The sequence below is a fragment of the Rhizoctonia solani genome, chromosome 5 (assembly GCF_016906535.1).
Source record: "Rhizoctonia solani chromosome 5, complete sequence".
In the NCBI taxonomy this organism is placed as follows: domain Eukaryota; kingdom Fungi; phylum Basidiomycota; class Agaricomycetes; order Cantharellales; family Ceratobasidiaceae; genus Rhizoctonia; species Rhizoctonia solani.
In genome coordinates, this window is record NC_057374.1 from 1,048,197 (window position 1) to 1,075,198 (window position 27,002).

General features: G+C 49.1%; 10 protein-coding genes across 10 annotated transcripts; 6 read left to right on the forward strand and 4 right to left on the reverse strand.

The window, feature by feature from the left end:
• Nucleotides 1-1,127: 1,127 nt before the first annotated feature.
• Nucleotides 1,128-6,393, forward strand: RhiXN_09138 (WD40 domain-containing protein; the record flags this gene model as incomplete). Its single annotated transcript, XM_043328954.1, has 19 exons — nt 1,128-2,080; nt 2,129-2,285; nt 2,337-2,532; nt 2,588-2,961; nt 3,017-3,130; nt 3,178-3,257; nt 3,314-3,567; nt 3,629-3,809; nt 3,857-4,018; nt 4,126-4,257; nt 4,307-4,606; nt 4,654-4,784; nt 4,837-4,959; nt 5,012-5,110; nt 5,204-5,267; nt 5,324-5,675; nt 5,728-5,861; nt 5,909-6,222; nt 6,287-6,393. The coding sequence occupies 19 exons, from the start codon at nt 1,128-1,130 to the stop codon at nt 6,391-6,393; spliced, it is 4,227 nt and encodes a 1,408-aa protein (XP_043180400.1).
• A 256-nt stretch (nt 6,394-6,649) lies between these two features.
• On the forward strand, nt 6,650-7,294 carry RhiXN_09139 (WD40 repeat-like protein; the record flags this gene model as incomplete). Its single annotated transcript, XM_043328955.1, has 4 exons — nt 6,650-6,738; nt 6,793-6,960; nt 7,024-7,172; nt 7,221-7,294. The coding sequence occupies 4 exons, from the start codon at nt 6,650-6,652 to the stop codon at nt 7,292-7,294; spliced, it is 480 nt and encodes a 159-aa protein (XP_043180401.1).
• Nucleotides 7,295-7,420: 126 nt separating this feature from the next.
• Nucleotides 7,421-9,503, reverse strand: RhiXN_09140 (beta-hexosaminidase; the record flags this gene model as incomplete). The annotated part of the gene is made up of 10 exons (XM_043328956.1): nt 7,421-7,656; nt 7,709-7,769; nt 7,878-8,032; nt 8,089-8,392; nt 8,447-8,533; nt 8,584-8,716; nt 8,765-8,871; nt 8,922-8,988; nt 9,045-9,189; nt 9,239-9,503. The coding sequence occupies 10 exons, from the start codon at nt 9,501-9,503 to the stop codon at nt 7,421-7,423; spliced, it is 1,560 nt and encodes a 519-aa protein (XP_043180402.1).
• A 444-nt stretch (nt 9,504-9,947) lies between these two features.
• Nucleotides 9,948-11,759, reverse strand: RhiXN_09141 (epsin amino-terminal-like (ENTH) domain protein; the record flags this gene model as incomplete). Its single annotated transcript, XM_043328957.1, has 6 exons — nt 9,948-10,609; nt 10,663-10,993; nt 11,046-11,511; nt 11,564-11,575; nt 11,628-11,666; nt 11,719-11,759. 6 exons carry the CDS (start codon nt 11,757-11,759, stop codon nt 9,948-9,950), a joined length of 1,551 nt encoding a protein of 516 aa, XP_043180403.1.
• Nucleotides 11,760-12,387: 628 nt separating this feature from the next.
• RhiXN_09142 (uncharacterized protein) lies at nt 12,388-12,692 on the forward strand (the record flags this gene model as incomplete). The annotated part of the gene is made up of 2 exons (XM_043328958.1): nt 12,388-12,550; nt 12,601-12,692. 2 exons carry the CDS (start codon nt 12,388-12,390, stop codon nt 12,690-12,692), a joined length of 255 nt encoding a protein of 84 aa, XP_043180404.1.
• Nucleotides 12,693-14,722: 2,030 nt separating this feature from the next.
• RhiXN_09143 (HMG (high mobility group) box protein) lies at nt 14,723-17,726 on the reverse strand (the record flags this gene model as incomplete). The annotated part of the gene is made up of 5 exons (XM_043328959.1): nt 14,723-15,508; nt 15,570-16,679; nt 16,731-16,873; nt 16,927-17,473; nt 17,517-17,726. The coding sequence occupies 5 exons, from the start codon at nt 17,724-17,726 to the stop codon at nt 14,723-14,725; spliced, it is 2,796 nt and encodes a 931-aa protein (XP_043180405.1).
• Nucleotides 17,727-18,168: 442 nt separating this feature from the next.
• Nucleotides 18,169-18,642, forward strand: RhiXN_09144 (uncharacterized protein; the record flags this gene model as incomplete). Its single annotated transcript, XM_043328960.1, has 2 exons — nt 18,169-18,340; nt 18,476-18,642. 2 exons carry the CDS (start codon nt 18,169-18,171, stop codon nt 18,640-18,642), a joined length of 339 nt encoding a protein of 112 aa, XP_043180406.1.
• A 2,156-nt stretch (nt 18,643-20,798) lies between these two features.
• Nucleotides 20,799-21,227, forward strand: RhiXN_09145 (uncharacterized protein; the record flags this gene model as incomplete). Its single annotated transcript, XM_043328961.1, has 2 exons — nt 20,799-20,974; nt 21,029-21,227. The coding sequence occupies 2 exons, from the start codon at nt 20,799-20,801 to the stop codon at nt 21,225-21,227; spliced, it is 375 nt and encodes a 124-aa protein (XP_043180407.1).
• A 1,132-nt stretch (nt 21,228-22,359) lies between these two features.
• Nucleotides 22,360-23,608, forward strand: RhiXN_09146 (uncharacterized protein; the record flags this gene model as incomplete). Its single annotated transcript, XM_043328962.1, has 3 exons — nt 22,360-22,761; nt 22,861-23,094; nt 23,147-23,608. 3 exons carry the CDS (start codon nt 22,360-22,362, stop codon nt 23,606-23,608), a joined length of 1,098 nt encoding a protein of 365 aa, XP_043180408.1.
• A 1,138-nt stretch (nt 23,609-24,746) lies between these two features.
• On the reverse strand, nt 24,747-27,001 carry RhiXN_09147 (FGGY-family carbohydrate kinase; the record flags this gene model as incomplete). The annotated part of the gene is made up of 12 exons (XM_043328963.1): nt 24,747-24,975; nt 25,033-25,246; nt 25,307-25,486; nt 25,543-25,597; nt 25,653-25,828; nt 25,891-26,049; nt 26,100-26,257; nt 26,314-26,352; nt 26,403-26,592; nt 26,643-26,755; nt 26,806-26,892; nt 26,952-27,001. 12 exons carry the CDS (start codon nt 26,999-27,001, stop codon nt 24,747-24,749), a joined length of 1,650 nt encoding a protein of 549 aa, XP_043180409.1.
• Between the last annotated feature and the right edge of the window lies 1 nt (nt 27,002).

Below are 27,002 nucleotides of genomic sequence, written 5' to 3' on the forward strand. Positions count from 1 at the left end.
AAGGGGATAGAAGTTGCTCGGTTAGTCCCAACCGGGGAAGTGGCTTCCCACTGATCAGCCTACCCCAAGCCACCATTTTTACTGTAAACTATACTAATACATGATAGTACATGCGTATGCCTATGAGGGGAATATTTTTCGCACAGAACTTGCCCAAGAAGCCTTTTCGGTAGTGTCTGGAGCGTCCGGCAGAATTTAATTGAGTTCGCTGGACACAACCCTTCGCTAAAAGTCTCGGCGGAGAATTTCTAGACACAGAAGGTATGCACGTATAGAATGCCAAGATACAGTAACCGGGCGTAACACCATGGAGCTAAGAGATAGTGAGAAATTTTATACTGAACTAGACTTGACCGTTGCTCGCATCGCCTCGGACCCGGCATTTCCAGATGTAGTACTGATTTGATACACTACACGCATAGACCAAACATAACGTGCTCTCAGTTATCGATAGTAATTGAGGGTATACGGGGGTCTCCCAACAAACCACATGCTTTTTGTATGTACTAGTACCATATACACAAGGCCACATGCTCACTCTGGATCACTGTGCTTTTCGACTATACACGCTAAAGTATGGGAAGCATTGTGTAGAGCTAATATATTTGGGCGCTTTTCAAAGGTCTACACGTTGTTACGCTAAGGTTCTTCACAAATGAGCGCAGGCAGCATTGGTGTCATGATTAACGTCAGGATGCTTCATAGTAGCTGAATGTAGATGTTTTCATGCTCTAGTTTCCCTGAATCCCCAAGCATCCTCGATGATTCAAACACAAGCAACCCGGAAGGCCGTGTTAAAGGTATTTATCCTGAGCCTCCTCTTGGCAAGAGCATTGGGGGGCTCCTTGGTACTTGACATCACCACGCTACTTCGTCAAGATTGATCATAACTCGTGTCGATCACATGCATTTCCAATGATAGGGCCATCCGTCATTACGAACCGGAACTCAACTTCATTTACCACTCCAGGAAATTGTCACCAAAAGTGATAGTGGAAGGTGCTTGAAGCAAACTCTCGCACGATATTGATCTGGCACTTGTTCTGTGGTGCTTACACGTGCTAGCAAATTCTTGTAATCACACCGGTAACTTGGCTACTGATATCTCCACTTGGACTGGAATTACCATGTCAGATCAACCTTTGAAAATAATTGCGACTTGTGCGAGCCGTGATCCTCTCGCATCACAGATCACCACACGATCCGTATGGCATAGCCAACCGACCACTTTGACTGGTTGTTACACCACTCAAAACCTGGTTGCTCTAGCCTTGGGATGCAAGGATGGCTCGATATTCACTTTCACATCCTCTGCAGCTCAAGTTCTACTCGACTCTAAACAGCCACCATCTATTCAGGTCCCGTCAGATTCAGAAATTGCCAGCGCGCGAAAACGGGCTCCAATGTCAGCTCCTCATCCTGGAGCGACTTCACCTGGGCCAACGTACAGGCCGCTTTCCCCTTCTGCCGCATCTATGTCAGCATTTTCAAACAAAAGCGGAAGTGGCACCCATACGCCAAACCCTTTGGCTATCCCCAGCCGAGCTCGTATCACTCAGCCAGGAATATCTCGAGCTTCGATCGAGGCCCCCAAGGCTCGCGTGGAGGTTGGTGACGAACAGGAGAAACTTCGCACCATGCTCGCTAGAGGGTCAACAGCTGGAGGATCAAATAAGGGTAGGCGTGTGAGCCTAGGCAGCCTGGAGAGTTTTGAGGGAAAGGACAGGGTTGAACGAAAGTCCGGCGAGGTGCCGCGTGGGCCGATGAGCCTAGCGAGAAGTGTGGTGGATATTGCACTTGGAGGGCTGGGCACGAAGGCGTCTGCGACATCCGGCTCAGCACCTATTCTTGCTCCTACTGATGACGAGAGTGACGATGACACAACGTCGGTAATCAGCCCCTCTGTATCCGAAGCGACCTTGGCCACCTCAGCTGCTGTGAAAGCTGGGCTCGACCTGGGCTCCCTGAAACTCCAGTTGAGAAGTCATATTTTACCTGCACATGGTGGTTATGGAGAAGCTGTGACTGGGCTAAAGGCGATCAGCGACCAAGATCTGTACGTTTGTCTCCAAGCCAGTGGGTGAGTAACCAAATTGTTCTACCCACAAGATCTCACAGCTAGTTTCAGCACGTTGAGCCTGCTCTCGTTAAATGATGGATGCTGTCTTGCATCTATTCATGCTGACGACCTTCCACGACTCAATCCGCCCCAAGATTACAAGGAGGCAGACTCAGTAGCTGGTTCATGGGAATGGGTTAACATGTCGCTTGTCCCATATATAGAGGTATGGACGCACAGGAGTTTTGCTTCTGCGTATAATAACTATTGTTGCAAGTCGGTTGTTGTGATTATTGTAGCCAGGCCACACCCAAATTTTATAACCACAAGGTCAACTCGCTCCCGTGTCGCGATGTATAAAATCCCAGAGTTCAATCCCGAAACAGTTCCTGACACTTCTGTCGCTCTGGAGAAAGTGGGGGAGTGGTTTCTTGAAGCAGATGCTCTAACAGTTGGATTCGTGACTGGCCATAGTGAGCTATTCTTTGTTGCATTCCTTGCATATCTTACTCATTCAGGTGCTGGAAGCCGGGATAATGTTGGCGTATGTAAACAACGATGGGCACGTGGTAATATCACCGTTGAATATGCTTCCTCCACCCCCAGAGGACGATATCAGGAAGCCGGAAGAGTACACACAACCTGTCGTCCCTTCGCTCGGGATGATACCGATACCAAACCCATTTAAGACACTCAAACCACGTGAAACCACTCAGTTGCATTTAAAACCGCAGTATCGAGACGGGAGATTGCTTGTAGGGGCTGAAAGGAATTTAGGAATGTGTTTAGACTGGTCCAAAGTAGATGAGGTTGGCGAAGAAATCTTGGGAATGAGGGTTTATGCGCAGGCGCTTATCGGGAGCGATGTTCTCATCGTGCTATGGACTTCGGAAAGAGTTTTGGTGCGCACGGACGACAAAAATGGGGCTTTGGGCTAATTCATTGCATGGAATTTAGGTATACAACGTGGGCGACCGCCAGACTGAAGTTCGAAGATTGGGCGAATACCTATCTGGGGACACCATGGATGTGCATATTTCTTCAAACAGAGAGTTCATTCTTGTTAGACAAGTAAGCCAAGTTACTCATCTCTCAATATCTAGTTAATAGCTTTATAGAGCGGTTTAGAAACGTATAAAATTCGCAAAACTGACACAAACGGGGACCCCTCGTCCGTTTTTAAGGAAGTTGCCTACTAGTATGTAGCATTGAGTTCACCGCGGGAAGGAACTAGGTTAACGGGTATATATGCAGCTGTGATAAAACAACTGGGCCTGCCTTCCGGTCACAATTGCAATCGGCAGTTATAGTTTCCTTGATGGGGCAGTTTTATACTGTGATCGCTGGAACATCCCCCGAATCAGGCTTGACTATCGGCCTCCAACAGCTATCCAAGGATAGCAAGCTAAATGAAAACATATGGTGCTCGCAGGCAAACAGCGGACAAAGATGCATTGAGACAACAGCCGTCCTTCCGATCGACATCGATTCCATATTTGTAGCACGATGTGAGTAGAATTAAGTTCCCGACCTATTAACTAATGGTAACTGACTGGATTTTATACAAAGCAAATGGCCAGTTGTACCGCAGCACATTTTCAGAATTCTTGTCAGACCCTGGTCTGGAGCCCAATAAAGATATATTAAGTCCCAAGGCAACACGATTGTGGTCTGTCACAGAAGAATGGAGTAAAACCGTGTATCTATTAGGTGCATTAAATGATGGTGGAATCGCATGTTGGGATTCTCGGTACGTGCAAACACCCTTATCTACTATTCTCACTGACTTGATGACAGAAACCTCAAGCTGGTGGCACGCTGGACCATTTTTAATACTGAGCTAGAAACAGTGATTAACCTCAGCTTGGGAGATGACCGCCTAGGTAAGCTGAAAGGGTCCCTTATGGCCGTGGCCGCGGATGGGACAATTGCGGTAATTGTGCTCGATAGCATGCACCTGTAAGCTGAGCACATCAATCGGTGTATGCGTTGGTTCAACTACTTCCATAACTATAGACACTGCATCATACCGGGTTCACCTGCTCCTTTGGACCGAATATGCATAGGCGGGATAATCTATTGCTCTTCTACTCGCATGGGCTCGCACGATTGTGGGATATGAAAACACATGAATTTTGGCGTTCGATGCAGCAAAACAAAGGCGAGGAATTGCTTGATCAAGGGGGTTGGTTTGAAGTGTGGGTTCATCTTTGCTGTGCTGCTCTTTAAAACCAATCCATTTGGCAGACCGGTCGGACGATGGGAAGCACCGAGATCTTTTCATATCCTTGGTGCACTACAGAATAACATATCATCGCCAGATGCGTCTGCGACCCTCATGGTTGATGTGTCTTCGCTCTCAGACCTGGCTGGAAAACATCCTACAATAGGGCAACCCCAAGAACGAAAGCCGGACATTGTGCGCAAACAAATCTCACAAATTATAGCAGCCATAGCTCCTTGTGGAATGGACGATGATGTAGACAAGTCGTGCGAAGGTGCATTTCGTACATGTAATGTGGGCAAGGTCTCATGGGGTCTGATCAGGTATGGCAACCACATTTTGGATCTTTCACCAATTGACCGGAGCACAGCGAGAGATTTGGAGTTAGTTCAATCATAGTATCCGATGACGCGGCAGGAGTCTGGAAAGTCTCACCGCGATACACTGCATTAAGGCTGCTGAGTGTGGTTACGCTATTAAGGACTGCCGCATCATTCGAAGGTATGTGGTCGGTTATATGGGCGTAAACGATAGTTTTACTTCTAAAATACAGAACATGAGCAAGACGTTAGCAGAATACTCGCGTTTTATGTTGGCTGCCTGGCAAATGCAGTTGGACCGGAATTTCAGCCCCCCTCCCTGAGCGTGCTTGCTACATTCTGGGTTAGTAGCTCTGGTAAGCATCAATCCGACTCGCCTTGGACTGTGGATACCTAATAATAATCCAGATGAAGTTCGACAAGCTGCTAGGTTGCTTTTCGAGTCCAGGCTATCTCAGATGGAGGAGGCAGAGGTTGTCCAATGTGTTACATTCTGGCGTGAACACCGTACGTTGATGATTTATTTCTGCCATCGTTAGTTAATTAAATCAAAGGCAGTGCCGACATTGCAGCCGCTAGATATGGCTCATTCCCCCTTAGCTGTTCAAGCGCTCGTAGTTTGTGCAGTCATTGCCGCAAGTAGACATTCGTTGTTGCCAACAGTGTAAGATTGGTCGGACCAATTAGGGCAAAACACCCTTTACTGAAGCAAGACTATAGTTACGTGAAAGACATCGCCAAGTCTATTGCGTTGTATTTGCACGATGAACTCGAAGCATCTACCTCGCCGGTGAATCGTATCCTTTCCATTGAATTATCTTCACGTGGTTTTCAAGTGTGGCAGCATCACATCGATGCGATGGAAATGCTTCGTGCATTATTTGGTTTCGCCATGTTGCCTTCCGGAGGGGGCAAAAATGTGGGAGGGAAAGAAGCACGAGCAGCAGTCTTGCAGATTGCAGCTAGCAGTACGCCCCTGTTCATGACTACATTGTCATTAGATATTACCCAACCTAAGTCGACGGAGCATCGACGTGCAACTATGCAGCTGGTTGCATTCATTGTTCGCAAGGTAAGTTCGTCGACTTGATTATTGCAGGGGAGGTGCCAAGCAGACCATACAGAAACCATTGGTGCTATATCCGAACCTACCTCGTTTAGTCGAGGCAGTTGTTAAATCACTTGACCCAAACTCGACCGCCGCAAGAGATGCCATTGTAGACGCCGCGACAGAGATTCTGGCCGAGGTCGTGCGCATGTAAGTCTACGATAAATTTCTTACAGATCCATCTGACGTGCTTCCAGTTATCCAAGTGTTGACTTTCATACTGCCACTCAAAAACTTGCGGTTGGAACACCAGAAGGCGCGGTGATCGTCTACGATCTTAAAACCGCAACCCGGCTCTACGTCTTAGAGGGACATTCTCGCCGCTTGACTGTTTTGAGCTTCTCACCCGATGGCCGGCGACTAGCCACGGCCAGTCTAGAAGAAAGTGTCGTAATGGTCTGGAAGGTGGGAGCTAGTTTCACGAGCTGGTTCGCACCAGGGGTTCCCCCTCGTCAGGGACACGGTCATGGGGAGCCATTCAAGCGACTAGATTTCAACGTGGGTGATGAGGGTGAGTCTTCATAATTTATAATTTATACTTTATACTAAATGCTGCATTCCCACCGTATTTTAAGCATATATGACGATTGCGGCAACACTCGAATGGGTTAACTTTACATGGCCTACTGATCGAACGGCGCGGCTGAGCATCCGAGACAGCATGCTCACATTCAATTGCTGAGTCAGCCTCCTCGTCCCTGTTTAGTGACCTGTGTACTATATTTTAGCGGGCTTTGGCGCTGGTCTGTGCGCCCCCTGAGGGAGTTTAGGGGAGGAGCGAGGGTATATAATCCCTTCAACGAGTGTTCTTTCTCTCCATCTTGCTTTCGTTCCACCACCCCGCCTATCCTCTTCGTCCCGCATTTACGCGCCCTTTTACTTTTACTTTACAACATATTAGTCAATCTTCACTCTCTTATTTACACAACCAATACACTATGATTGCTCTCCGTGTTGCCACTCTCACTACTCTTGTCGTCTTCGTCGCTGCGGCTCCTACTCCTCGTCCTTGGGACGGTGGGGATGCGTATGTATAATCCATTGTATGCGGCCAGTATGTACAGTTAACATTCGAATTCAGTTACACCGGTGTTGGCGGCCAGGCCTTTGGTGGTTCCGTCTACGGTGGTGAAGGCAAAGGACCTCTTGGCCTTGGTCCCATCAAGGCGCTCAATATTAACTCTGGCAATGCCGGTGACGGCGGAGCTGCTGATTCTGGCGTTGCCGTTGGTGGAAAGGGAGGCGACAAGTGGGTAGCTCGAGAGGCTAGCATTTCTCTCAGGAATTAACCGCATATATCTGTACTTTCTAGAATTACCAAAGGCGGAAAGAAGGGCAGCAAGAAGGGAACTTCTGCCGGTGGCTCTGGGGGCGGAAACGCCTATACCGGTAACGGTGGCCAAGCCTCTGGAGGTAACGTTTATGGTGAGAGTGGGATCAGCATTCTCAACATTGGGTCTGGTAAGTATCTATTTGACATTTCGGGGCTGCTGCTCATGTATTCTATAGGCAACGCTGGGGATGCTGGCTCTGCAACCAGCGGATCGTCATTTGGCGGCGATGCTGGAAAGATGATCAACTAGATGCTTGTACTCTGAAAGTTGAACACTGTGGCTACTAGTGTATGGCTGTATTGTAATTGTATTCCTGATTCTATAAATGTTTTTTATATTGTGGTACGGTTGTATCATACAGTTTGGACGGAGAAATCATGCGGTAAGGTCGCAGGCGTATGGGCGGACCGCACACCACTCGGGCTGGAGAGCAATGGCACGTACCCCGCGCTGCACCATACGATAACGGATGTCGTGTAAACGGGGCAAAGCCTCGGTAACGTTTCGGTTACCGCCAGTCCAAAACACTTCGGCACCAGCAGCAGCACGGGGCCAGACAATAGAATCCAAATTGGAAGGATCAGATTGTTCTGTCCACAAGAGAGATTGTCCTGGAAGAAGATGAGGCCCGACATGGTAAGCCATAGTGTGATACCAACTCACCTCCCATCACGAGGCTGGCTTGATCTCCAGTTGTGCCATTTAGTGGATCAAATGAATAGGCCTATAAACCAAATTAGAGGTGAAAACTTCGGACGTTGGCTGATTGGCTCGCCTTTTGCCATGTCTTGAAAGGATCACACCAACTATTACCCGAGGGGAATGAACCCACCCATCCGCCTGCACCACAATCCAAGTAGAAGAAGTCCGACGGTGCATGAATCACACGGTATCCCTTGTTAACAACCGAGGCAACGTTGGCGGATGATATCCAAACCAGGGCAATCGTGTCCTGTGGAAGAGTTACATTGTGATTGAGGATCATTTCTATTGATTCCCTTCGGTTCAATAACCCACGAATAATTTCCAAAACTCATACTCACCTTCCCAGACAACTGGAGTTCGTCCAGCGTCTCTTATAGCTTTGTGGGTCTGATTCGTGAATACATTTAGCGCACCCTCAAAATCGAGGCCCTGGTTCTGAAGCTGTTTTTGCGTTTCCTCGTCCTCGGCGTAGCATTTAGCATTGATTTCATCTCCTCCCGAACTAAACAAAGTACCCAGACCCTTGAGCGGGTTTAGGAGGGCAGAGAAGAGATCGGCTGTGAACTTTCGAACTTCGGGGTTAGCGAGGCGGAGTTGCCCTGCAGGTGGTTCGTTTGCGTATGTTGCCCACGGTGTCTTGTGCTATGATGTGGATTAGTAATGATTATAGACTAAGGATAGGGTAGAGCATCGTACCATACATGCAATATATTCTGGATGCGACTCTCCAATAATAGCGGTGTGTCCCGGTGTGTCGATTTCAAGCATGACGTCAATTCCGCGCTATTCGTTCATCAGTTGCGAGAGTAGTAAAGAAAGGGCAATAAACATACTTGAGCAGCATAAGTAATAATTCCCTTGACATCGGCTTCGCTGTAAATTTGCTTGGACGAATACGCCCCTTTTGCTGCCAGTTCTGGGAACTTGGAGAGAGTAAGGGGGAATGATTGCGAATCAACGATATGCCTATAACCTGGTTAGACGCTGGCCACGTTCTATATGAACGAGATGTACCAATGGAACTGGTTGAGCTTCACCCATGACATCGCATCGAGGGTACGCTTAATATCCGCAACAGGGAAATAGTTGCGCGCAGTATCAAGGTGGAGGCCTCGGTATGGCTATCGACAAGTCAATTACTACTCGACATAGGTAGTATATTAAAACCTACGTAGGCAGGCTTATCTGTGATCGCATACGGAGCTTCTGCAGTGTAGGTATATGAATCGTAGGTGTACCTATAAAATTACGTCGCTAAATAACTTAATGGAGTACCATGACATCTGCAACTTACCACATTTGAGTAAACGTTGTCAATCCACGGAACAAGCCCAACGTCGAGTTGGCACTAATAACAGCTGCATTCCCATCCGCCGGCACACTCAATGTATATGCCTCGTCGCGCGTACCAAGAGCGGTTATTGCTTCGTCTTGAATTTCTTCCTTTGGAACCACCGTTGTATTTTAGTTGCACCGTTTTCAGCTCACGGGCGCTCTTGATACGCGAAGCATCGCCAGAGCCTCGCCCAACGACCAATCTTTCGAGTTTATCGCCTTTGAGCTCAGCCTTGGCCCTGTCGACAGCATCTTTAAGATCGGAGGGTGCCCCATCGGGGAGCTTAATATCGAACGAAGGAGACAGCCGTAGAGTTGTTGTCCCAGTACTTAATTGAGCTGGCCTTGGCCATAACGCATACGTCGGGTTAACACTCAAGAGTGTAGCGATGAGTGCAAGTTTTGAGAGAGAGAACATCCTGGTCGTCGTTAAGAAATAGAGAGATTGTTTTGAGGAGTTGGGCTAAGTGTCACAAGTCCTTTATACAACTGCCGACTTCGAAGCACGCCAAAATTGGATCCAGATGCGAAGGGTAAGTTTGATGTAATTCCATCTTGCACAACAGAGGCGGGGTTCTCGGTGGACGAGCATGTCTTCGGGCAGGGTAAGAAAAGAGACACGAGGGACCACAGGTAAAAAATTATACAACGTTGATCCCTGTGCCGTCGCTTAACCATCACCCATCAACATGTGGTACAGTTACTTGGCTCGCCCACATCCATCTGACCATCTGCCCCAAACTTAAAGGAGTCCAGATAAACAGATAATGGCCAGCCAGAGTCGCAACCAGGAAATTAACAGTCAGGATACATACACCACCTGGGGATTTACACCAATCATGGGACTAAGACTCGATCTCGTTCAGAAAAGCAAATCGCCTCCCCCGCCACTCGCAGCGCCCCCACTTCCAGACGAAAAGTTTCCAAACCCACTCGTATTGGAAGCCTGGCCTCCACCGCCCCATATCTTCGCTTGGGCCTTTTCTCGTTCCAGGTCCTTAATGGACTTTCCTGTGCTGGCGCTTGTGTTCGCCACAGGCTTGGCAGTTGAAGAAGACCCCAGGGACATATTCCATAAGTCGTCAAAATTAGCGGACGACTTGGAAGCGTTCCCACCAGCAGTGCTCGTCACGCCCGGGGCCTTGATTTGGGATCCAGGCGTGCTGGCAGTAGGGGACATAACGGGAGCGCTTGCGAAATAGTTTGGGCCGGAGGACATGGTAGGTTGCATGGCTGGACGGGAAGCAGTACCTCCAAAACCTGCAGGAGACATGGGCTGTGATGTGCTTCCAAATGACATTGTAGTTGGGGATTGTGTGGCGCCGAAGCTTGGTGCAGGCCCGCCAAATATAGGTTTTGCTTGAACGGGGCTAAATGTATTGGCCGGAGCCGGGGCGGCAGGAGTCGAATCAAGCATATCAAACAAGCCAGCCGATTTCGGCGCTGTAGGTACTGGGGCTGCAGCTGGAACCTGTGGCGCGGGCGCAGATACAACAGATGCGCTCGAAAATTCACCAAAGTCATCTACATGATACTTTGTAAGGCTATATGCAATACGTAATTCCAATGATACATACCGTCGAACGAGGCTGCCGCAGTTGAAGATTGGGTCAAAGCAGGCGCAACAGCGGCAGCAGATGGAGCGGGAATAGGTTCGTCATCATCAAAATCAAGAAGATTGACTGCAGGTGCCGGAGCTTTTGGTGCAGGTGGAGCAGGTGGAGCAGGTGCGGGTGCCGTGGTGGCCCTGCTCGTAGTAGTATTCATCGAAGCACTTCGGGATGGTGTGGTTGTAGTCGAGCGCCTTGGTGCATCCTCCCAGTCACCCGCATCATATTCATCGTATTGTCGTTCTCGACTGCTCCCTCCACCACCATAGCCAGAAGAGCCACCCCCTCTGGAGCCGTACTCTAGGCCACAAGTGTTAGAATAAACAGAGTACAAACCCCAATGCACGTACCACGATCGTAGCTGCTTCCGCCTCCTCCCCGCTCCCACCTCCACTCTCACCCCCACCTCCACCTCCGCCATATCCTAGACTTTCGCTTCCAAATCCGCCGTATCTTCCCCCGCCAGAAGAGAACGATAGACCGTCGCTGCCAGTACCGGTATATTTGTTCCTGTTCGTCTTGGCCTTGCGCCTCTCGGACCGAATCTTCTCTACATCCGATAATAACTCTGCGATCTCCTTTGCTCGGTTACGAACATTAATACCCTGATCCTTAGCCTTGTCATCGATATAATGGAAGTTGCGTAGCATTTTGATCATGCTAATGTGTGATCGCGCATCGTCAATGACACGCTCCGAACCGTGCTTTATGAGGTATTCAAGGAGCTGTAGGGCTTTGTAGATCTGACGCCATTGGGTGGCTTCTTTTTCCATGAATCGCGAATAAATGCATGGCATAATTTCGTTGAAATGCTGGCTGTGAGACACGTCATGGCGCCGCAAGATGTTCGATAGTGTCCCATACTCACAAGTTAAATGTGCTGATATATAGCAAGTTAGACTACGAGAATATGATGGTCTAAAACTACTTACCCTTGTGCTATTTCCTGCATAAGGGTGGAACTCGCTCCCCTGAGGGCACGTCAGCTCCGATATACGCGGATAAAGTAACAATCTCACATACCAAGCATCATCGTTCGTCGCCTCTCTGACCTTTGCCTCCATCTCTGGCACGTTAAGTACCATATTCTTAGCCTATTATTTTCGCAAAACCTTGTAAGTGTATACGGAAATTCGGACCAAAAGAGGTTGTGTCTAACCTGGTTGTACATGCTTTTAATGTCATACATTGTTATTTGGGAAAGTTGGTTCCCAAGTGATTCTAAGCGGTCCATTGCGGGCAAAATCTAGTCGAGAGGGCGAGTCAAGTGTCAAATCGTAGCAATGATGGCGTTGGGTGAGGGCCAAGGGACAGCCCATGACCAATCCTAATGACCAATATGGTGACTAATATTTTGATGAGTCACATACTCCACATGCACAGCAATGAGTCATCCAGGATGACAAGGGAATGTAATTCCCAAATATGGAAGTCTGATACATAGTAACAAACAATGGTGTCTGCAGTATATAAGAACCCAGCCCCACCCCAATTGCTTGTTCATCCCAACCACAACTGAATCCACTTCCACTATGAATACCTACTCAAGTAAGAGAGTCACCTCCACTGTTACTATATCATTGACTGATGAGGATCATATAGAGAAGTCTCAGCCTCCTCCACTCAAGGTGCATCTGGTGGACACTCCCCCTCAGATCACATGGAGTCCCTTGTCAAAGGGCATTTTATCTCATGGGCACATCAGATGCAAGCAACCCACCTAACCAGCCACAGGATCTTCAACATAGGACAGCCACAAACTATTATGAAGAGGTCCTGGAAGATAGCAAAGTCATGAACAATTATTTGGAGCAAATAGGAACATATATAGCTCAGACAGTGTATGGCTATACAGGTCAGTCAGATTGCTATATTTTAATGTTGTGTATTAACTGTATTTTACAGATGGACCATATTTCATGGACTCATTGCCAGATGGGTACAAACTTTACCGTCCACCATTCTCAACCAGAAAATGCAAAGAAACCAAGGTCTGATTTATACTTATATGGTAATACACCTTCCATATGGTACCTTGAATTGTTACTCATAAATACCTTAGGTCCAAAGGATAAAGAATTCCGCTCCTGTAATGAATTCATGATGCATGGAGTGTGGCTTATGGGAGGTGGCCCTCACAATTCCAATTATGCAAATGCAAATACTGTGGTACAATCAAATCACAGATCCTCATCAATAGGCTTCATGGGCTCCCAGGTATACGTCAAGTAAAGAAGACAAGCCACCAACAGCCCCTGAAGTAGATCCTAGCCTTTCTTTTCTTTCTTTTGTCCATGCCCCAACCCCTTATGACTAATTTTCCTTCCTCCCATCCCTGCTTGCACTTGATTTATCAATGGACAGGCTCTCTTAATTTTCCTTTATCCTACTGCCTTATGTATCCCCCAATTTTTAGCTTCTGTATGCTTGCCTTGGTTATATATCATTTTAATTTTGGTTTGGTAATATTTTATACCTTTGGGTGTGTGAATACAACATGGCAATATGGCCCAATTCAAGATAGGGCCTTGTTTACCAAACACTGGTATAAAAGACCCAATCTAACAAAGTCAACCAGGTCAGTAATTGGAGGGGTAAAAGCAATGTTAGATGCCATATCAGCAGAAGTAAAATTTATAATAACCTGAAAACATACTCTTCAACTCAAATTGAACAATTGTGACTAAAAGCAAGAGTTGAGTTGTTGAGCTGTGTTGCCTTGAATAAAGGGGCAATGCTGTGCCTCTTCGAGAGCTCTTGGTTTGTAGCCACCGGATATCCAGTCTTGGGTCACAGTGTGTCAAAACACTTTCGTACAGCTTCTGACGCTTGATCAATCTAACGTTGAACTACGCTCATACTTGTAACTAGAGCGCTTTTAAGTAAGTCGCTCAAGCTTCAAAGTATCGATTGATACCCGCACATGTTCTTGAACACACGTACCATAACCCACAACCTCGCCTCCCGTTCCGTTCGAGTCCAGCCCTTTGTGTGTTACGACACTTTTGTTGGACAACGCCCATGTGGCCCGATATACACAAAACCTAGAGGTATCCGAGAACAAACAAGAACAAGGTAAAAACAAGTATTCGTCATGGCGTTGGGACCGTAAAAGTATCGCCCAAAGTGTCGTTCCCCCAAAATGACGACCGTAAGCATAACCCACCCGCTTCTCAGTCCTCGGGTGGGCTGGTGGTGGAGTGAAATGAGATCCCGTCCTGGCGCTTGTCGCAATCTCGTCCGCGACCTTGTTCCTGAATGTTCACCCACATGCCAACCAAGGACGATACAACATGGGGGACCGAGACGTGAGCGAGAGGGGCCGTGGCCCGTAAATCACATTCCGCCGACTGTATCTATTGCCCCACGAATATGCGTCGGGCAGACGATCATCGCCGGTTGAGACAGACAGGTTTAGTCCTGCCGCGATTTGGATTCGGCAGTTTCCCTTGGCCCCCCCTCCCTCCCTCGATCACCCGCGGCAAGTGATTCATGGGTCGTTGGACATTTTAATGGGTACATCGGTATATATTAGCTTCGTTCGGATCACACGTACATCTCAGCCTCATTCCAGGGGGAGTTCGTAAGTGAACCTTGAGAATGCTAGATGGGGAATAAGCTCAAGCGTTGAAAAAAGCAACTCGTATTCTAGTGCGCATTGATGTGTGGACCTATTCGCGAAGAGGTATATTGATCCAGAAGTTTGTAATTGTAGTGATACAGAGCTTGGTTCGGGATTTCAACAACCAAGAAACAAATTAACTATGTAATCTGAGCAAGTGAATAGAAACAGTGATGTTACGAAAAACAATATGTGCGGCGAATAAACAACATTGATGGACAGTCGACAGAGCCGGCCATACACCAAGTAGGCTGTGAACCGAAACGCGACGAAGAGACAGACGAGAAGTAGACATAGTGAGACATGTGTGCGACATAGAGGACATCATAGGTAACAGCGAATCGAAAGAAAGAAACTAAACCTTGAAAGATCCAATTCAAAAAAATCATAAATCATCTATTCCCATCACTCGTTAACTTGGCCGAGGATTTTCCAGTTGCTGTCGTACCCGCCGAGCGTGATGTTATCGGCGCCCTGAGAGTACGCGGCAAGATCGTCTTCGCCTCCCATGGCGTTCTCATGGATGATGTCTCCGAGTGGCAACGAACTCGAGTAAGGGGGCAACGACTTGGTCTGCTGGGCCTGGTAGACGGCGGAGACATTACGACCCTCGCTTCCCGCACACGATGCGTTATTCAACTGGGGGAACCCAACATCGTCCCCAAACGGCTCGAACATGTCGCTCTCTTCGTCGATCCCGGTGTTGGGAGACGACTCGATCGGGGTGTGCGGAACGCTCCGGTCGTTGTTGATCGGGCCAGACCAAGTCGACTCGTGCACCCGGACATCAGGAACGCCATAGTGGTTGTTGGGCTGTTGAGAATAATGGGGATGCGAATAATCCGCCTCGGGTGTATGCGGGGCATGCGAGTATCCATTTGCGGCCGGAGACACTGCCGCGGTGGGAGGTTGCCAGTTGCCGTGGGCCATCGGCATCCTCTGGTTCTGCGCAAGGATAGCACCAAACGGCGACGGGTCCATGTTCGGGAACATATCAACATCACTGGGACCAGATGCAGGAGGGAACTGGTACGACTGATCGGGGCCGGCCGTCGGAGGAAGATGCTGGCCCGTGAGACCGTCGCTCGAAGGCCCGTACGCCGAGTTGGGGTTATTATTGGTCGTCTGGAAGCTAAAGTTTCCAAAGTCGATCCTGGGCTCGCCTGCATCATCAAGATGCGAGGTCGAATTCTACAATCGCGCAATTAGGTAAGTTTACGTCCCTACGAGAATCACCGAAAATCAAGCATACCATTCCATTCGAGTACCATGTGGTGTTCGGACCAGCGTGGGGTGCCTGCGCGCTCATTCGACGCTCCTGGGGTGCCCACAGCATCGCACTTGGTCGGCGGCTCCACCCGTTAAGACCAAGGCCGAGGGATTGGCCGGCAACTGATGGACGGCGGACGTCGCCCATGCCCATATCGTCATTCCATTGCACCTGCGACGGCCTGCGCTCCAGTTCCATCGAGAATACGACCGAGGGACGACGCGTGCCTGGTTCCCAGCCATTACCATTACGAGATGTAAATTGCTGAGCGGGCGCTGCATACAAGCTTGGGGGAGGAACGCTTGAAGATCGACGGCGCGGAACGGCAAACCCTTGATTGTGCTGAGGCTGAGGATGATGTAACGACAGGGGCGCTGTCGCGGGACCAGGCGCATTCATCAGGTGAGAAGATTGGGCCATGTCGTCGATGATGAGATGCGGCGCGTGAGGCTGGGTAGGCGAGACATAGTCGTTGTACACCGGCACAGCTGGAACAGTCGGGAGGGACGGGATCGACATGTTCCCGGCTGCAGGAGGAGGACACGAGGACGGACGACGGCCCATGTTGACCGCATCCGGAGCTGGAGCCGAGGCCCAAGGATTGGTCCATGTGGGAGCAGCCTCGGGAGCAGGAGGGGGCGGCATGCTCGCCCCGCCAGGAGGAGTGTATGCATTGCGGGGGACACGAGAGAATGGGCCGCTTGGGTTCGAGGGTCCGGGCGCGTTACGCCTCTTCTCGGCAGCTTGGGCATCGGCCTGAGCATGCATAGCAAGAACACCTTCCCTGAGGTTGGCAGCGCTGGCCTGAGCTGCCAACGCACGCTCGCGCTCTTTCCGTTCGCGCTCGAGCCTCTTCAATTTCTTAGCCGAGTGGGCATGAGCGTATGGGTCGGGGCGAATACCAAGTCGGGCGGCCTCTTCTTTTTCCTTCTTGATCTGGGTGGCAATTTCCTTGTCGAAATGTTCCAATTGCCGGGACATCTCAGAACCTCGACGGCCCTCGGCGAGCAAGGCGGCGGCCAGGGCACAGCGGCGAGCGACGATGTCCTGGTCCTTCTTTTGGCGGCGTCGAGCGGGGGGCTCCTTCCGAGTCTATAAACAGACTATTAGAGTTTGGACCATAACCTTGAATGGCGATCTTACTTTGGGGGCATATTTATAACCAGGATTGGCCAGCCGGTGTTGTTCTTTTTCCAAGTCGGCCATCCTCTGGTATTTGAGCTTCTCGGCAGGCGGGAGCTTTCTCCATAGAATACCACAGATTGTTGAATATTGCCATGGTCTTTCTGTAGGATAAAAATCGATTTAGATGCGGATATTTAGTCAACAAATGATCAACTTGCCTCCATGTTTTCAGTGATCTGGCCCTCCTTGATCATTGTGCTCCGGAAAATGATAAAGGCATTGCGAGGACGGAGGATGTGACCGGCGCTCATCTTGCGAGCATGGCTCTTGGGCTTGACGGCCTGAGTAACGGCCCTGGCATGGGCCACGCTGGTGCCTGCAGAGCCAATGCCAAAGTCATCGGATGCGTCGGGATCGGATGCACGGCGGCGACTGCTGGTGCTGCTCTTGCGGCTGGGACCAGCCCCTCCGTCAATGTCCTCTGGATCGGCACCTTCATAGGCCTCCCGCTCCATTGCTTCTCGATGCGCCACATTGGCAGGATGTCCTGGGGTATAGGGTTGGGGTGCGCTCGCATAGTCGTGGGGCGTGATGGCCGTGGACCAGGAGTAAGCATCGAACCTGAGCTGGTGTGCTCGAGGTCCCCGTGGGCTCGGTCTCTCCCAGAGTGTGCAGAGGCACAGATACAGGCGAGCGAGAGGGCGATAGAGGCAGAGGAGAGGCTGTTGACGCGGGGGAAATGGCAGAGAACGGATCGTATACTTGCGACAAAGGATCGACAGTAATAAATGGGCTATGGTCTACCTGAAACGACACGCTCTTCCGACTCGACGGAATATCTGTGGGCGGTGGAGGTGTATTTGGTTGGGGCAATGGAGCAGCGACAGTGGAATGGGCAGAGTCGGTAGAGTCGGGTGGGATCGCACGAGGATTGTCGGTTTGCACATCAGTTCCAGACCATAGTTGTGCATTGAACAAAACAGGCGAGGAAGATTGTAATCGTTTGTTAGCCATGGTGTAAGGAGGGAGAAGGTAAGGACTAAGGTGTGGAACTATGTACTCACGGGTGTATTGTGTCAGGTGAATGTTGTTATTATGGCGGCGCGAAGGCGGCATGATGCAAACACACAAACTGAACCTGGAACTAAGGGCCTGTCGGTGCGACCGGGGACGAAGGCGATAGAGGCAGCAAGCAGCCGGTCCGTAGTAATAGTGGACGCGGCAGACAGTAACAAAGGGTAATAAACCTAGCAAATGGCGATATACGGACGAATACGGACTACAATGGGGGTCCGGTGCGGGGGAACGAAATGTATGTCTTGATGACTGGCGGAAGACTTTATAGACCAACTATTGTGTCGGTCACATCCTTTAATCACCGTTTGCTCTGCCCAGAGCCGCCTTCCGAAAAAGCACGAGCGACCCTCAGCTTCATTGACGCAACTTGATCTACAATATGTCCAAAAAGCCACCAAAAGCTCTCTCCTCCCGCCGACAAGTCATGTTTGAGCCTGTGTATCCTGTTCCACAGTTCCGGTCACCAGATGTCCATCCCCTGACTCTCCGTCGGCCCGGGTACCACTCCCTTCCTGAACCCTTCCCACGCGAACATACCGATTCTCGCCCATGTGCCTGCTCATCACGTGCCCCCTGGCCCTGCCATTTCATATACAACCACACACGAGCCCACACAAGCCCCCACACACTACACGCGCTCCTATGTGCCCGCTCCCTTGTCTCTTTATGCTCATCGACACCAACAGCGAGCGCACTATCTGTCTATGAAGGCCGACGTTCCCACGCCGCTGAAACCCTCCAATCCAGTCCAGACAGCGACCGAGACCATGCGTCCTGCGTTCTACGCGCTCCCGAAATCTCCACGTTGAATTTGCATATAATCCTCGTGTACCGACTAGACTTGATTCAGTAATTATGAGTGCCTATTAATCACCCCTATCCTATAATCCGCGTCCCTCGGTGCGCTTTTCGTTGCGCCTACCGCGACACGTTATCCGTTCCCCGAAAAACCGATTTCTGAAATAATTCAAGCAATCCAACTATCGCAGCCCTACCCTTGTGGAATAACATTGTTCTAAGCGCGCGAGTCTCCGCCGATGTCAGCTCGGCAGCCAAGCCGGTCTCCCAATATCTCTGTCATTTGATTGTGATTTATATTAGTTGTATAGTTAGCATTCATGCATGACGCAAAACTGTCACCGCGCGAATTCCATCGCCAAACAAGGCGTTCTCGACTTGAAAGATACATCGGGTTGTACTTCGAAACACTCCCTAGTCGACCCACAAACCCCATGTAAACCACAACTCAGCTAGCTATAATCGTCGACATAGGGGATCCTCCGAGTGATCCACCTATGCTAGGCTCCGATCTCCTTGGGCATCGCCCTTCATAGGTAGTCGGAGTTTTGATCTGGGGCGATTGATGCTTCCGTCTAGTCCAAAATTGGGGTAAGCCTAGCCATCCCCCCTCGGCATCGATACCTCCGTCCCACTCGCCTCACGTGATACTCCTCCTTGGAAGTACGGAGAGTCCTCACCCTGCTTTCCAGGGGGATGAGCAATACTCCGAGTTCACCAGATGCTGTACTGTACCCCTGGCTGTACTCACTGAACCCCGGACGAAACCCCCCAACGGTTATCAGAATTTCAGCGAAGAATTGCAAGTTGATAATATGTAATAAGATCTCGCGATAGTACCGAAGTCTACTCACCCCGTGCACTTCACCTGGGTTCTCCCCCTACGCAGTGGAGCAGATGTCGAGGGCACAACCGGCACGGAGAATCGCCGTGCTACGGATCGCGCTCATATAAATTGAATCAGGCCTGTATGCGGGACCGGACGAATGCGTTGTCAAATCCCGATACAACTTAAAGTTCATTGGACAAATCCACCCCTCTCCTCCCCCCCGCTCAAATAGGCACCATCCGAGTTTGCCACTTTATCCTCAAAGAGGGTTCACGATTAGACTTCGGACCGTATTTCCATGCGGGCCTTCCAGTCTTCTGGAGGTCGGGAAGATTAAGAGCGAGTGTACCTACCCTTGCTCTGGGAAAATGGTGGGTGGACATGTAGTTTGGACAATACCGAGTGCATACTGGCAGATTGTGAAATTCCAGACGAGCATTGTAGTAATGCGCTATTATTCGTGTAACTTGAGATGTTGAGTGGACATCATCATGAATGTATCTATGGATCTTAGATGTTGCTGAGTCAGACGACGATCAAATGAAATGTGTAATAAAGATAAAATTGCCGCCACTCATCTCTTGATCCTCGCCAACTAAGAATACATTCATTCGGTAACTGCCTCTTTTCCCAGTCGATCCAAACGTTTCCCCGCAACGTGCATTCATCCCCCTTGTCATACGCATAAATCCCCCTTCCCCTAACTGTTATACTTGAAATGTTCTAGTTGAACAACTTTATTTATGTACATTTGTTACAGAATGAAGCATTCGCCATTCAGTAGAAAAGCTACAATATCTATGTCCATCGTGGCTGTCCAGCCCTGACGGGCATCGACAGGAAGTGCGTCCCTTGTCTTGAGAAGACTGACGTCGTTCGTTCCCCCGTCGTAGTAATGTCGGGCATACCGTTCGAATGAATGACTTAGCGCTCAGGTGGGGCGTTCTGGTCGCTCCAGGAACGCAAGTGATCTCAACTCATCCCCAAGATGGGCGGTGATTACGCCTGTCCGTCCACCTTGTCGTAAAATAGAAAAGTGTGAGCACCATCATCACATTAAGACCGATAAATGTGATGGTGCAAATGCATTCAGGTATATAGGAGTGCATAGATGATCAACTATGACCAAATTCATTTCGCATATTGTTACAACGCTGTCAATGATAGTTTCTCTTCTAGCCCATTGATGTTTCAGCATGCCTTGCGACGATCAGTTTCCAGTGCGTTTGAACGACGCATCCATCCAGACTCGTAACTGAAGAGCGTCAGAAAAATCAACGATCATCGATCTTAGGAATAAAGGATCGGCGCAAGTAGCTATTCCCGAGTAACAAAGGTTGCATACATCTTGCTCTCTAGCTCGCTGAAGTCACCGTAACCCCATGAGCATCCAGCTCAAGTCAATCAGTCTCTTAGTTGTGGGTGCTGATGCCTTTTCCCGCGAACCCTTACCTCGGGACTTCCTCGCCGTGCACTTTCCCGAGGTGCGGTCGGAAAAGACCAATCGCGACTTACCCGATCGACCATATCCCGCATTCAAGGTTCCTGGATTCCTTTCGTAGGTTTATGAATGAAATGAAGCACCCGAATGTCAACAAAGGTTTTCCGCCAGGCTAATAAGCACAAGCGCCGACTTAGAAGCCTTACCTTCGTCGCTTCTCGCGCTCTTGCAGGATGGGCGTCATGGCATGCCCGCTGGCCGAGTGGCTAGCGACTCGCAAAGATTGTCGATCTTCGTGCGTTCGTCGGTGTATATGACAACGATTTGCTCGGGATGGTTGGGTGGCCATCGCAGGACGGATTATGACTGATGTTTTGCGGCGACTCGCTGGCTGTCAGCGAAGCTGTTCGCGAGGAAGAACGGTGGAGGACAAGTGCTGAGCTTGATCTACAGGCCTGACATAGATGTCCTAGGCTAAATGATTTGTCGTCATAGAGCTAAATTCGATGCTAAGGAGCTCGTTGATTCAACGTTGGAGAAGATATGTATTTCGGCGGTTGCCTATGCATAGGAGTAAAGGCCTATGCAAGCCAGCCGATTTCACAAGGCCGTCAGGACTTCCTGGGAGATCTGGATCGTAACAACGGCTAGGCAGTGGTTTATTTGTGCTCCTCCTTGTATTGTGTTTCAAGCGAGTATATATGGTTAAATGATACGGTCTGCTACTCGCACCAAAGCTCCCAGTACTAAGCATTATCAATATGGGGCGCTCATATACTGCGTGATCCGTGTTTGATCCAGTTTCCGATTTCGCGATAATAGCTTGTCATGTTACCCACCAGCCGACGGGAAGTGTAGCTTGTCACTTTTGGAGGGGCTAGAACCGAGGAGACGCACATGGTTTACTAATTCTTGAACACATTATTTGCGTTATGCGAGAAAGGGCAAACTTGGTTCGGCCGAGCAGTTGCAAGAGTGCCAGATAACGAGGCTAAAGTCGACGCGTGTCGCTGAGTGTCGCTACCCTAATGCGATGAGGATCGCCGGGCTAACTCTTCCGACCCACGCGACGAGTGCAAGTTTCAGAGGGCCGTAGTAGGAGAACCCGGGAAGAAATTGTTACAAAGAGGATAATGTCTTTGCGCTACGGAGCCCCGATACTACCTCGATCAGGACCTAGGCCAATGGCTGTGATCCGTGTTGATCAATCGACAAAAAAGCAGAGTGATGCGGGACCATCCGACTCGGTTCGACGCGCTTATTGGCAATTACTACAACGTGCTGAACCATGGGTGAAGGATTGGCGATTCTGTCCCAAGTCATCACAATTCTTACATAGACATGTCACGAAGGTAATCAAGTCAAGGCTGGAACAACACGTTTTGGACTCGGGTACACGTTAATGTGGCTGCCCCAGTACGTGGCTGCGTCTGTGCGCATCCACGCGTCGGGATCACGTGCCTGAGGTTTTGCCAACGGGGTCCAAACACCGGTCGACCATCATGCAATCTGGCCAAGGCAACGAATATACCGATGTGCTCATTGATTTAATCGGCACCGAAGACGTTGAAGACGAATCTCGACCGGATCCAATGAATTTCAGCACAACTCATCCTGGGATCAACAGTGCGCTAATTGCCGCACAGTCAACGGCTCGCCCAGCTGCGCTCAACAGGCGGTCCGACTCTATGTCTTCGTCCGAAGGTTCGAGCCTGAGAGATAGAAGTGGACGCTTCGACTTTGATCGTATTAGAGAGGAACTGGTTCAACCTTCCATACCCAAGTCTCACTCAGATGTCTCTACGCTTTCTTGGTCACGCAGCGTTGGTACCCGTGGGGAGGTCAGTGTGTCCTTAGGGGGACCAGTAGACATTCACGAGCCAGAGCTGGTTCGCCTTGCTTCCGTGAGTTGGAATAACCCTATATTTGCCTCCGCCACCTTCTTTGCCTCCGTGACACCTGGCTGCAGTAATTAGATGGAATATTGACCTCGTACTCGGTAGGAGCAATCAAGGCCACCGACGGCTAGCTCCTCCCGAGAGTTTAGGCAGCCAGGACTCCTAGCTAATCCAAGCACAAAAGACGCGCCCCCCATATCTTTGTTATCACCCTTAAACTTGAACCCCCCGCTTTCTGATGGCAATCTCGGCTCACCACCTGTTGAGGAACCTCGCGTAATGGATCTTGCAGACATACCAATCGACCCTTCAACACTTCCAATCTGGCAGAATATAGCAGTAAGTTTGCGCCCTGGAATTGTGCTCACCAAAACTGACAATTACCCAAAAGGGGTTATTTGATTTGATGCAATCTCAAATGACATCACTTTCCAAGGCACTTGAGCTTGCTCGCACGGATAGTATCGTCCTTCGTCAACGTTGCTTAGAACTGGAGTCTCAGCTTGGTATCAAGAACGGAACGCCGGCGAGCGTGCTCGAACACACCGATTTACCGAGGGTACCCCCACTTAAACGACCTGATGATTTGCGGAGTTTGACTCCGCCTCATGACCCCACCCTTGAGAGACCAAAACAAACCGGCTCAGATCCTGCGTTGACTTTCATTCGAAATATTGACGAACTTGTCTGGCGGCGTTCCTTATTTTCCAAATCGCCTGCGGAGCTCGCTGCTCTTGCATTACTCCCGGATTGTGTGAGGAATAGCGAGGATGTTCTAGATTCTAGAAATCTCGCGGCAATGGAGGAGCGAATCCGGCTTTGGGAGAGTATAGTAAGAAGGACCCAGACATAAAAAAAAAAAAGTCTATTTCATATGTTGCTTGTTGGTGAAAAATGACCTTTGATTTGACGGACACGGTAGCTTGAACACTGTACAAGAGCACTGGTGATTGTATCGATATTTATTGCTATATTAGGATTTTACTTCTCATATGTTTGTTCAGCGCAGTGAACTAGGGCATCAAGTCCCGCGAGAATCATATTTGCCTACTGCGGACTTCCAATACGCTCTATATGTTGCTTTGCTGTGGACATATTCCTCCGAGCTGCATATATATCGAGTTCTCCTGTACTGTTGTATAGTAAATAACCAAGTAGATCAATAAGCGTAGGTGGAGTTGTTTTAGCACCTAGAATATCGTACGCACAATATGGGGTTTCATCGATATATGAGCCGCTTTACCGACGCTGCCATATATATCCTATTTTATCCTATTTTTACCTCGTAGAATAGGCTCAAAAATGTCTTCCTCAAATACCTCCCATTCCTAGCAGTGAGGATTAAGCGTGATTTTTGAACACGCTAAGGTACACTAGAAACTCAACGACTAGATAAATGTATGTCATTATAATTATTTTATTCGCAATTACGGGCATTTGGGGTCGATTAATTCCAATTATGTCACCAACTGCAAAAGAAGGCGGAATCAAGGTCTTAATATTACTCGTAATCCCAAGGGTATATGAACAACCTTACTTGACAGGTTCACCAAACATATCACATCTACTGGCGCACAAAGGCGAAGTTGATCTTATTATTAGTCAATTTATTATTGACCATAATGTATCTTAGGTGACTTGTCGATGTTACCGACTGGAAGGTCGCCTAGACTCGGACATCGATGTTGTAGCTTGGGGTTCTGATGGTTGCCGGCGGGTATGCCAACAAGAAGCCTTGTAGCGGTTGGTTCGATCCAAGGAGCGCTATATTACAACATCGGAATGCAGTAGACGGGAGGGATCCACAGAAATATGGGAAGGAGCCTTGAGAAACTCGGAAGCTGGTGCTTTGAATCTCAACTAGATATATGGTGCAAATTCGATATTTTCCCTGTATACATGTACGCGCTACGAAAGAACTCTGGCCTTTAGCCTTTTCAACTTCAATACATACTAGCTTCACAATACATTGGACCCAGATAAAGAAGTACCTAATCATCGTCTCCGTAGTCGACATACTCGGCGTTCCAACCTTTACTACGCTCCACTGCTCTTTGCCAACCGAGCCATCTCAGAACGCGCTCCTCCCGGGTCGTCTTGGGGTTGAATGAGGTACTTCCCTTGGTATTTACTCGAGAGAGGGTCTCAGGCTTGCTGATGTCCCAACCGAATAATCGGATTGCCGAACCGGCGAGCAGGGCGGACCCAAGAGCAGTAGACCTAGTAAACCCACAGGTTTAACCCACAGTTTTTACGGCGCAAGTCTGATTTACTTACTCCCTCATTTCGGGTCGAATAACCTCGAATCCACCGATATCTGCCTGTAGCTGCATTGCCAAATCGCCATTAGTCATCCCTCCATCGACTTTGAGGTGCTGAAGCTCGACTCCCGAATCTTTAGCCATAGCCTGCAAAATTGCTCTTGTTTGGAAGGCAGAGGCCTCGAGAGTAGCCCGAGCAATATGGCTAGGAGTCGTATATGCAGTCAAGCCTATACGTTACAGGCAGCTAGAATTGGTATGAATCCAGAGGATACTGATAAGACACTTACCAATAAGGATACCCCCAGCACTGGCATCCCAGTAGGGTGCGAGTAGGCCGTTGAAGGCAGTAACGAAGTAGACTCCTCCAGTATCCTCAACCTTACTGGCCAAGGTATTGATCTGCGGAGCGTTTTGAATGAGACCAACGCCGTCTCGGAGCCATTGAATGGCACTCCCAGCAACGGCAACTATGGGAAGAACTGTGAGAACCGGGAGATGATGATCGCCGTGTCATAACCCTTACTTGATCCTTCCAATGCATATACAGGCTTGCTGTCGGGTCCGGCTTGATACGCAACCTGGTAATCAATGGCGGTTAGAGAAAGTAGAACAAATAATGACAGTGGTACGTACAGTGCTAATCAAACCATTCCTACTGAGAACTACGTCGTCCCCAGTGCAGAAAAGCAAGAAGGCACCAGTACCATATGTGTTCTTGGCCTCGCCAGCTTTCAAGCACTTGTTTCCGACCAGGGCACCTTGCTGGTCACCAACAATACCAGCAATACGAACACCTTCCAATGGTTTGCCTATATTTGCAGTAGTTAACGTCGTCATTTTAGGTACCATAACTATTGGGTCAAGGACGTACCTTTAACTATGGTTCCATAAACCTCTGAGTTGGAAACAATTTTGGGGAGGATCGAGTTCTTGAAGCCGAAGAATTTGAGCATTGGTTCCGACCATTGTAGGGTCTTCAAATCCATGAGCAAAGAACGAGACGCGTTGGTTACATCGATGATGTGAAGGCCTGGAACAACGATATAAGAGACGGCATTAACATGAAGTTGCCTATCACACCTCCATTGGCGCCTCCAGTCAGGTTATACACCAACCACGAATCAACGGTTCCAAACAAAAGATCATCTGTCTCGTGCGCATCACGGACCTCGTGATGATGCTGCATCATCCATCGTAGCTTGATAGCCGAGAAATAAGTCGAAATTGGAATGCCAGTTCTATGCGTATAATATTTCACATGTGATCAATTCGAATCGGCGGGTAGTGCATTCACACAGGTGAATTACCATCAAGGGGGATTAAATGCACCGAGCTGACCGTCAGAAATAATGAAATTAGATAAACGGGGATAAGTCAACGTACATGTTCCTAATGGCTTCAGGGCCCTTCTGAAATTCACCAGGTTTGACTTCAATACCCTCTTCAGCAAGCTTCTTTTCATAGTGCGTGACTTCGGCTTTGGTACGGCCATCGTCCCAGACGATTGCTCGGCAAAGCTGCTTGCCTGTCTTCCGAGACCAAGCGACTGTCGTTTCACGCTGGTTCGTGATACCTATGTGCGCATATGAGTACTTGCAAACTAGAATTGTGAAATTTACTTACCGATTGCCTTGATGCTATCGGCAGCATATCCTTGTGATGCCAGTTTCTTAGTGGCCTCGGCAACACAGGACTCGCAAACCTCTTGGATCTCTTTAGGATCATGAGAGTGCCAACTAAGGGCAATGAGTATCGCTGAACAATATATTGTCAAAGTCTTGCCTACCCTGGATGCTCATAGTACTGCGGGAATTCGCGCTGGTGCTCAGCTACGACGTTCGCGAATTCATCGAATACGAGAAATCGTGCAGACCTGATTAAAACATGGTCAGACTCAACGATGAAGGAGCATAAGCAATCAATGAAACGGACGTTGTCCCGCAGTCGATAGCCCCAACAAATTCACCCTGCTTGGATGCCATT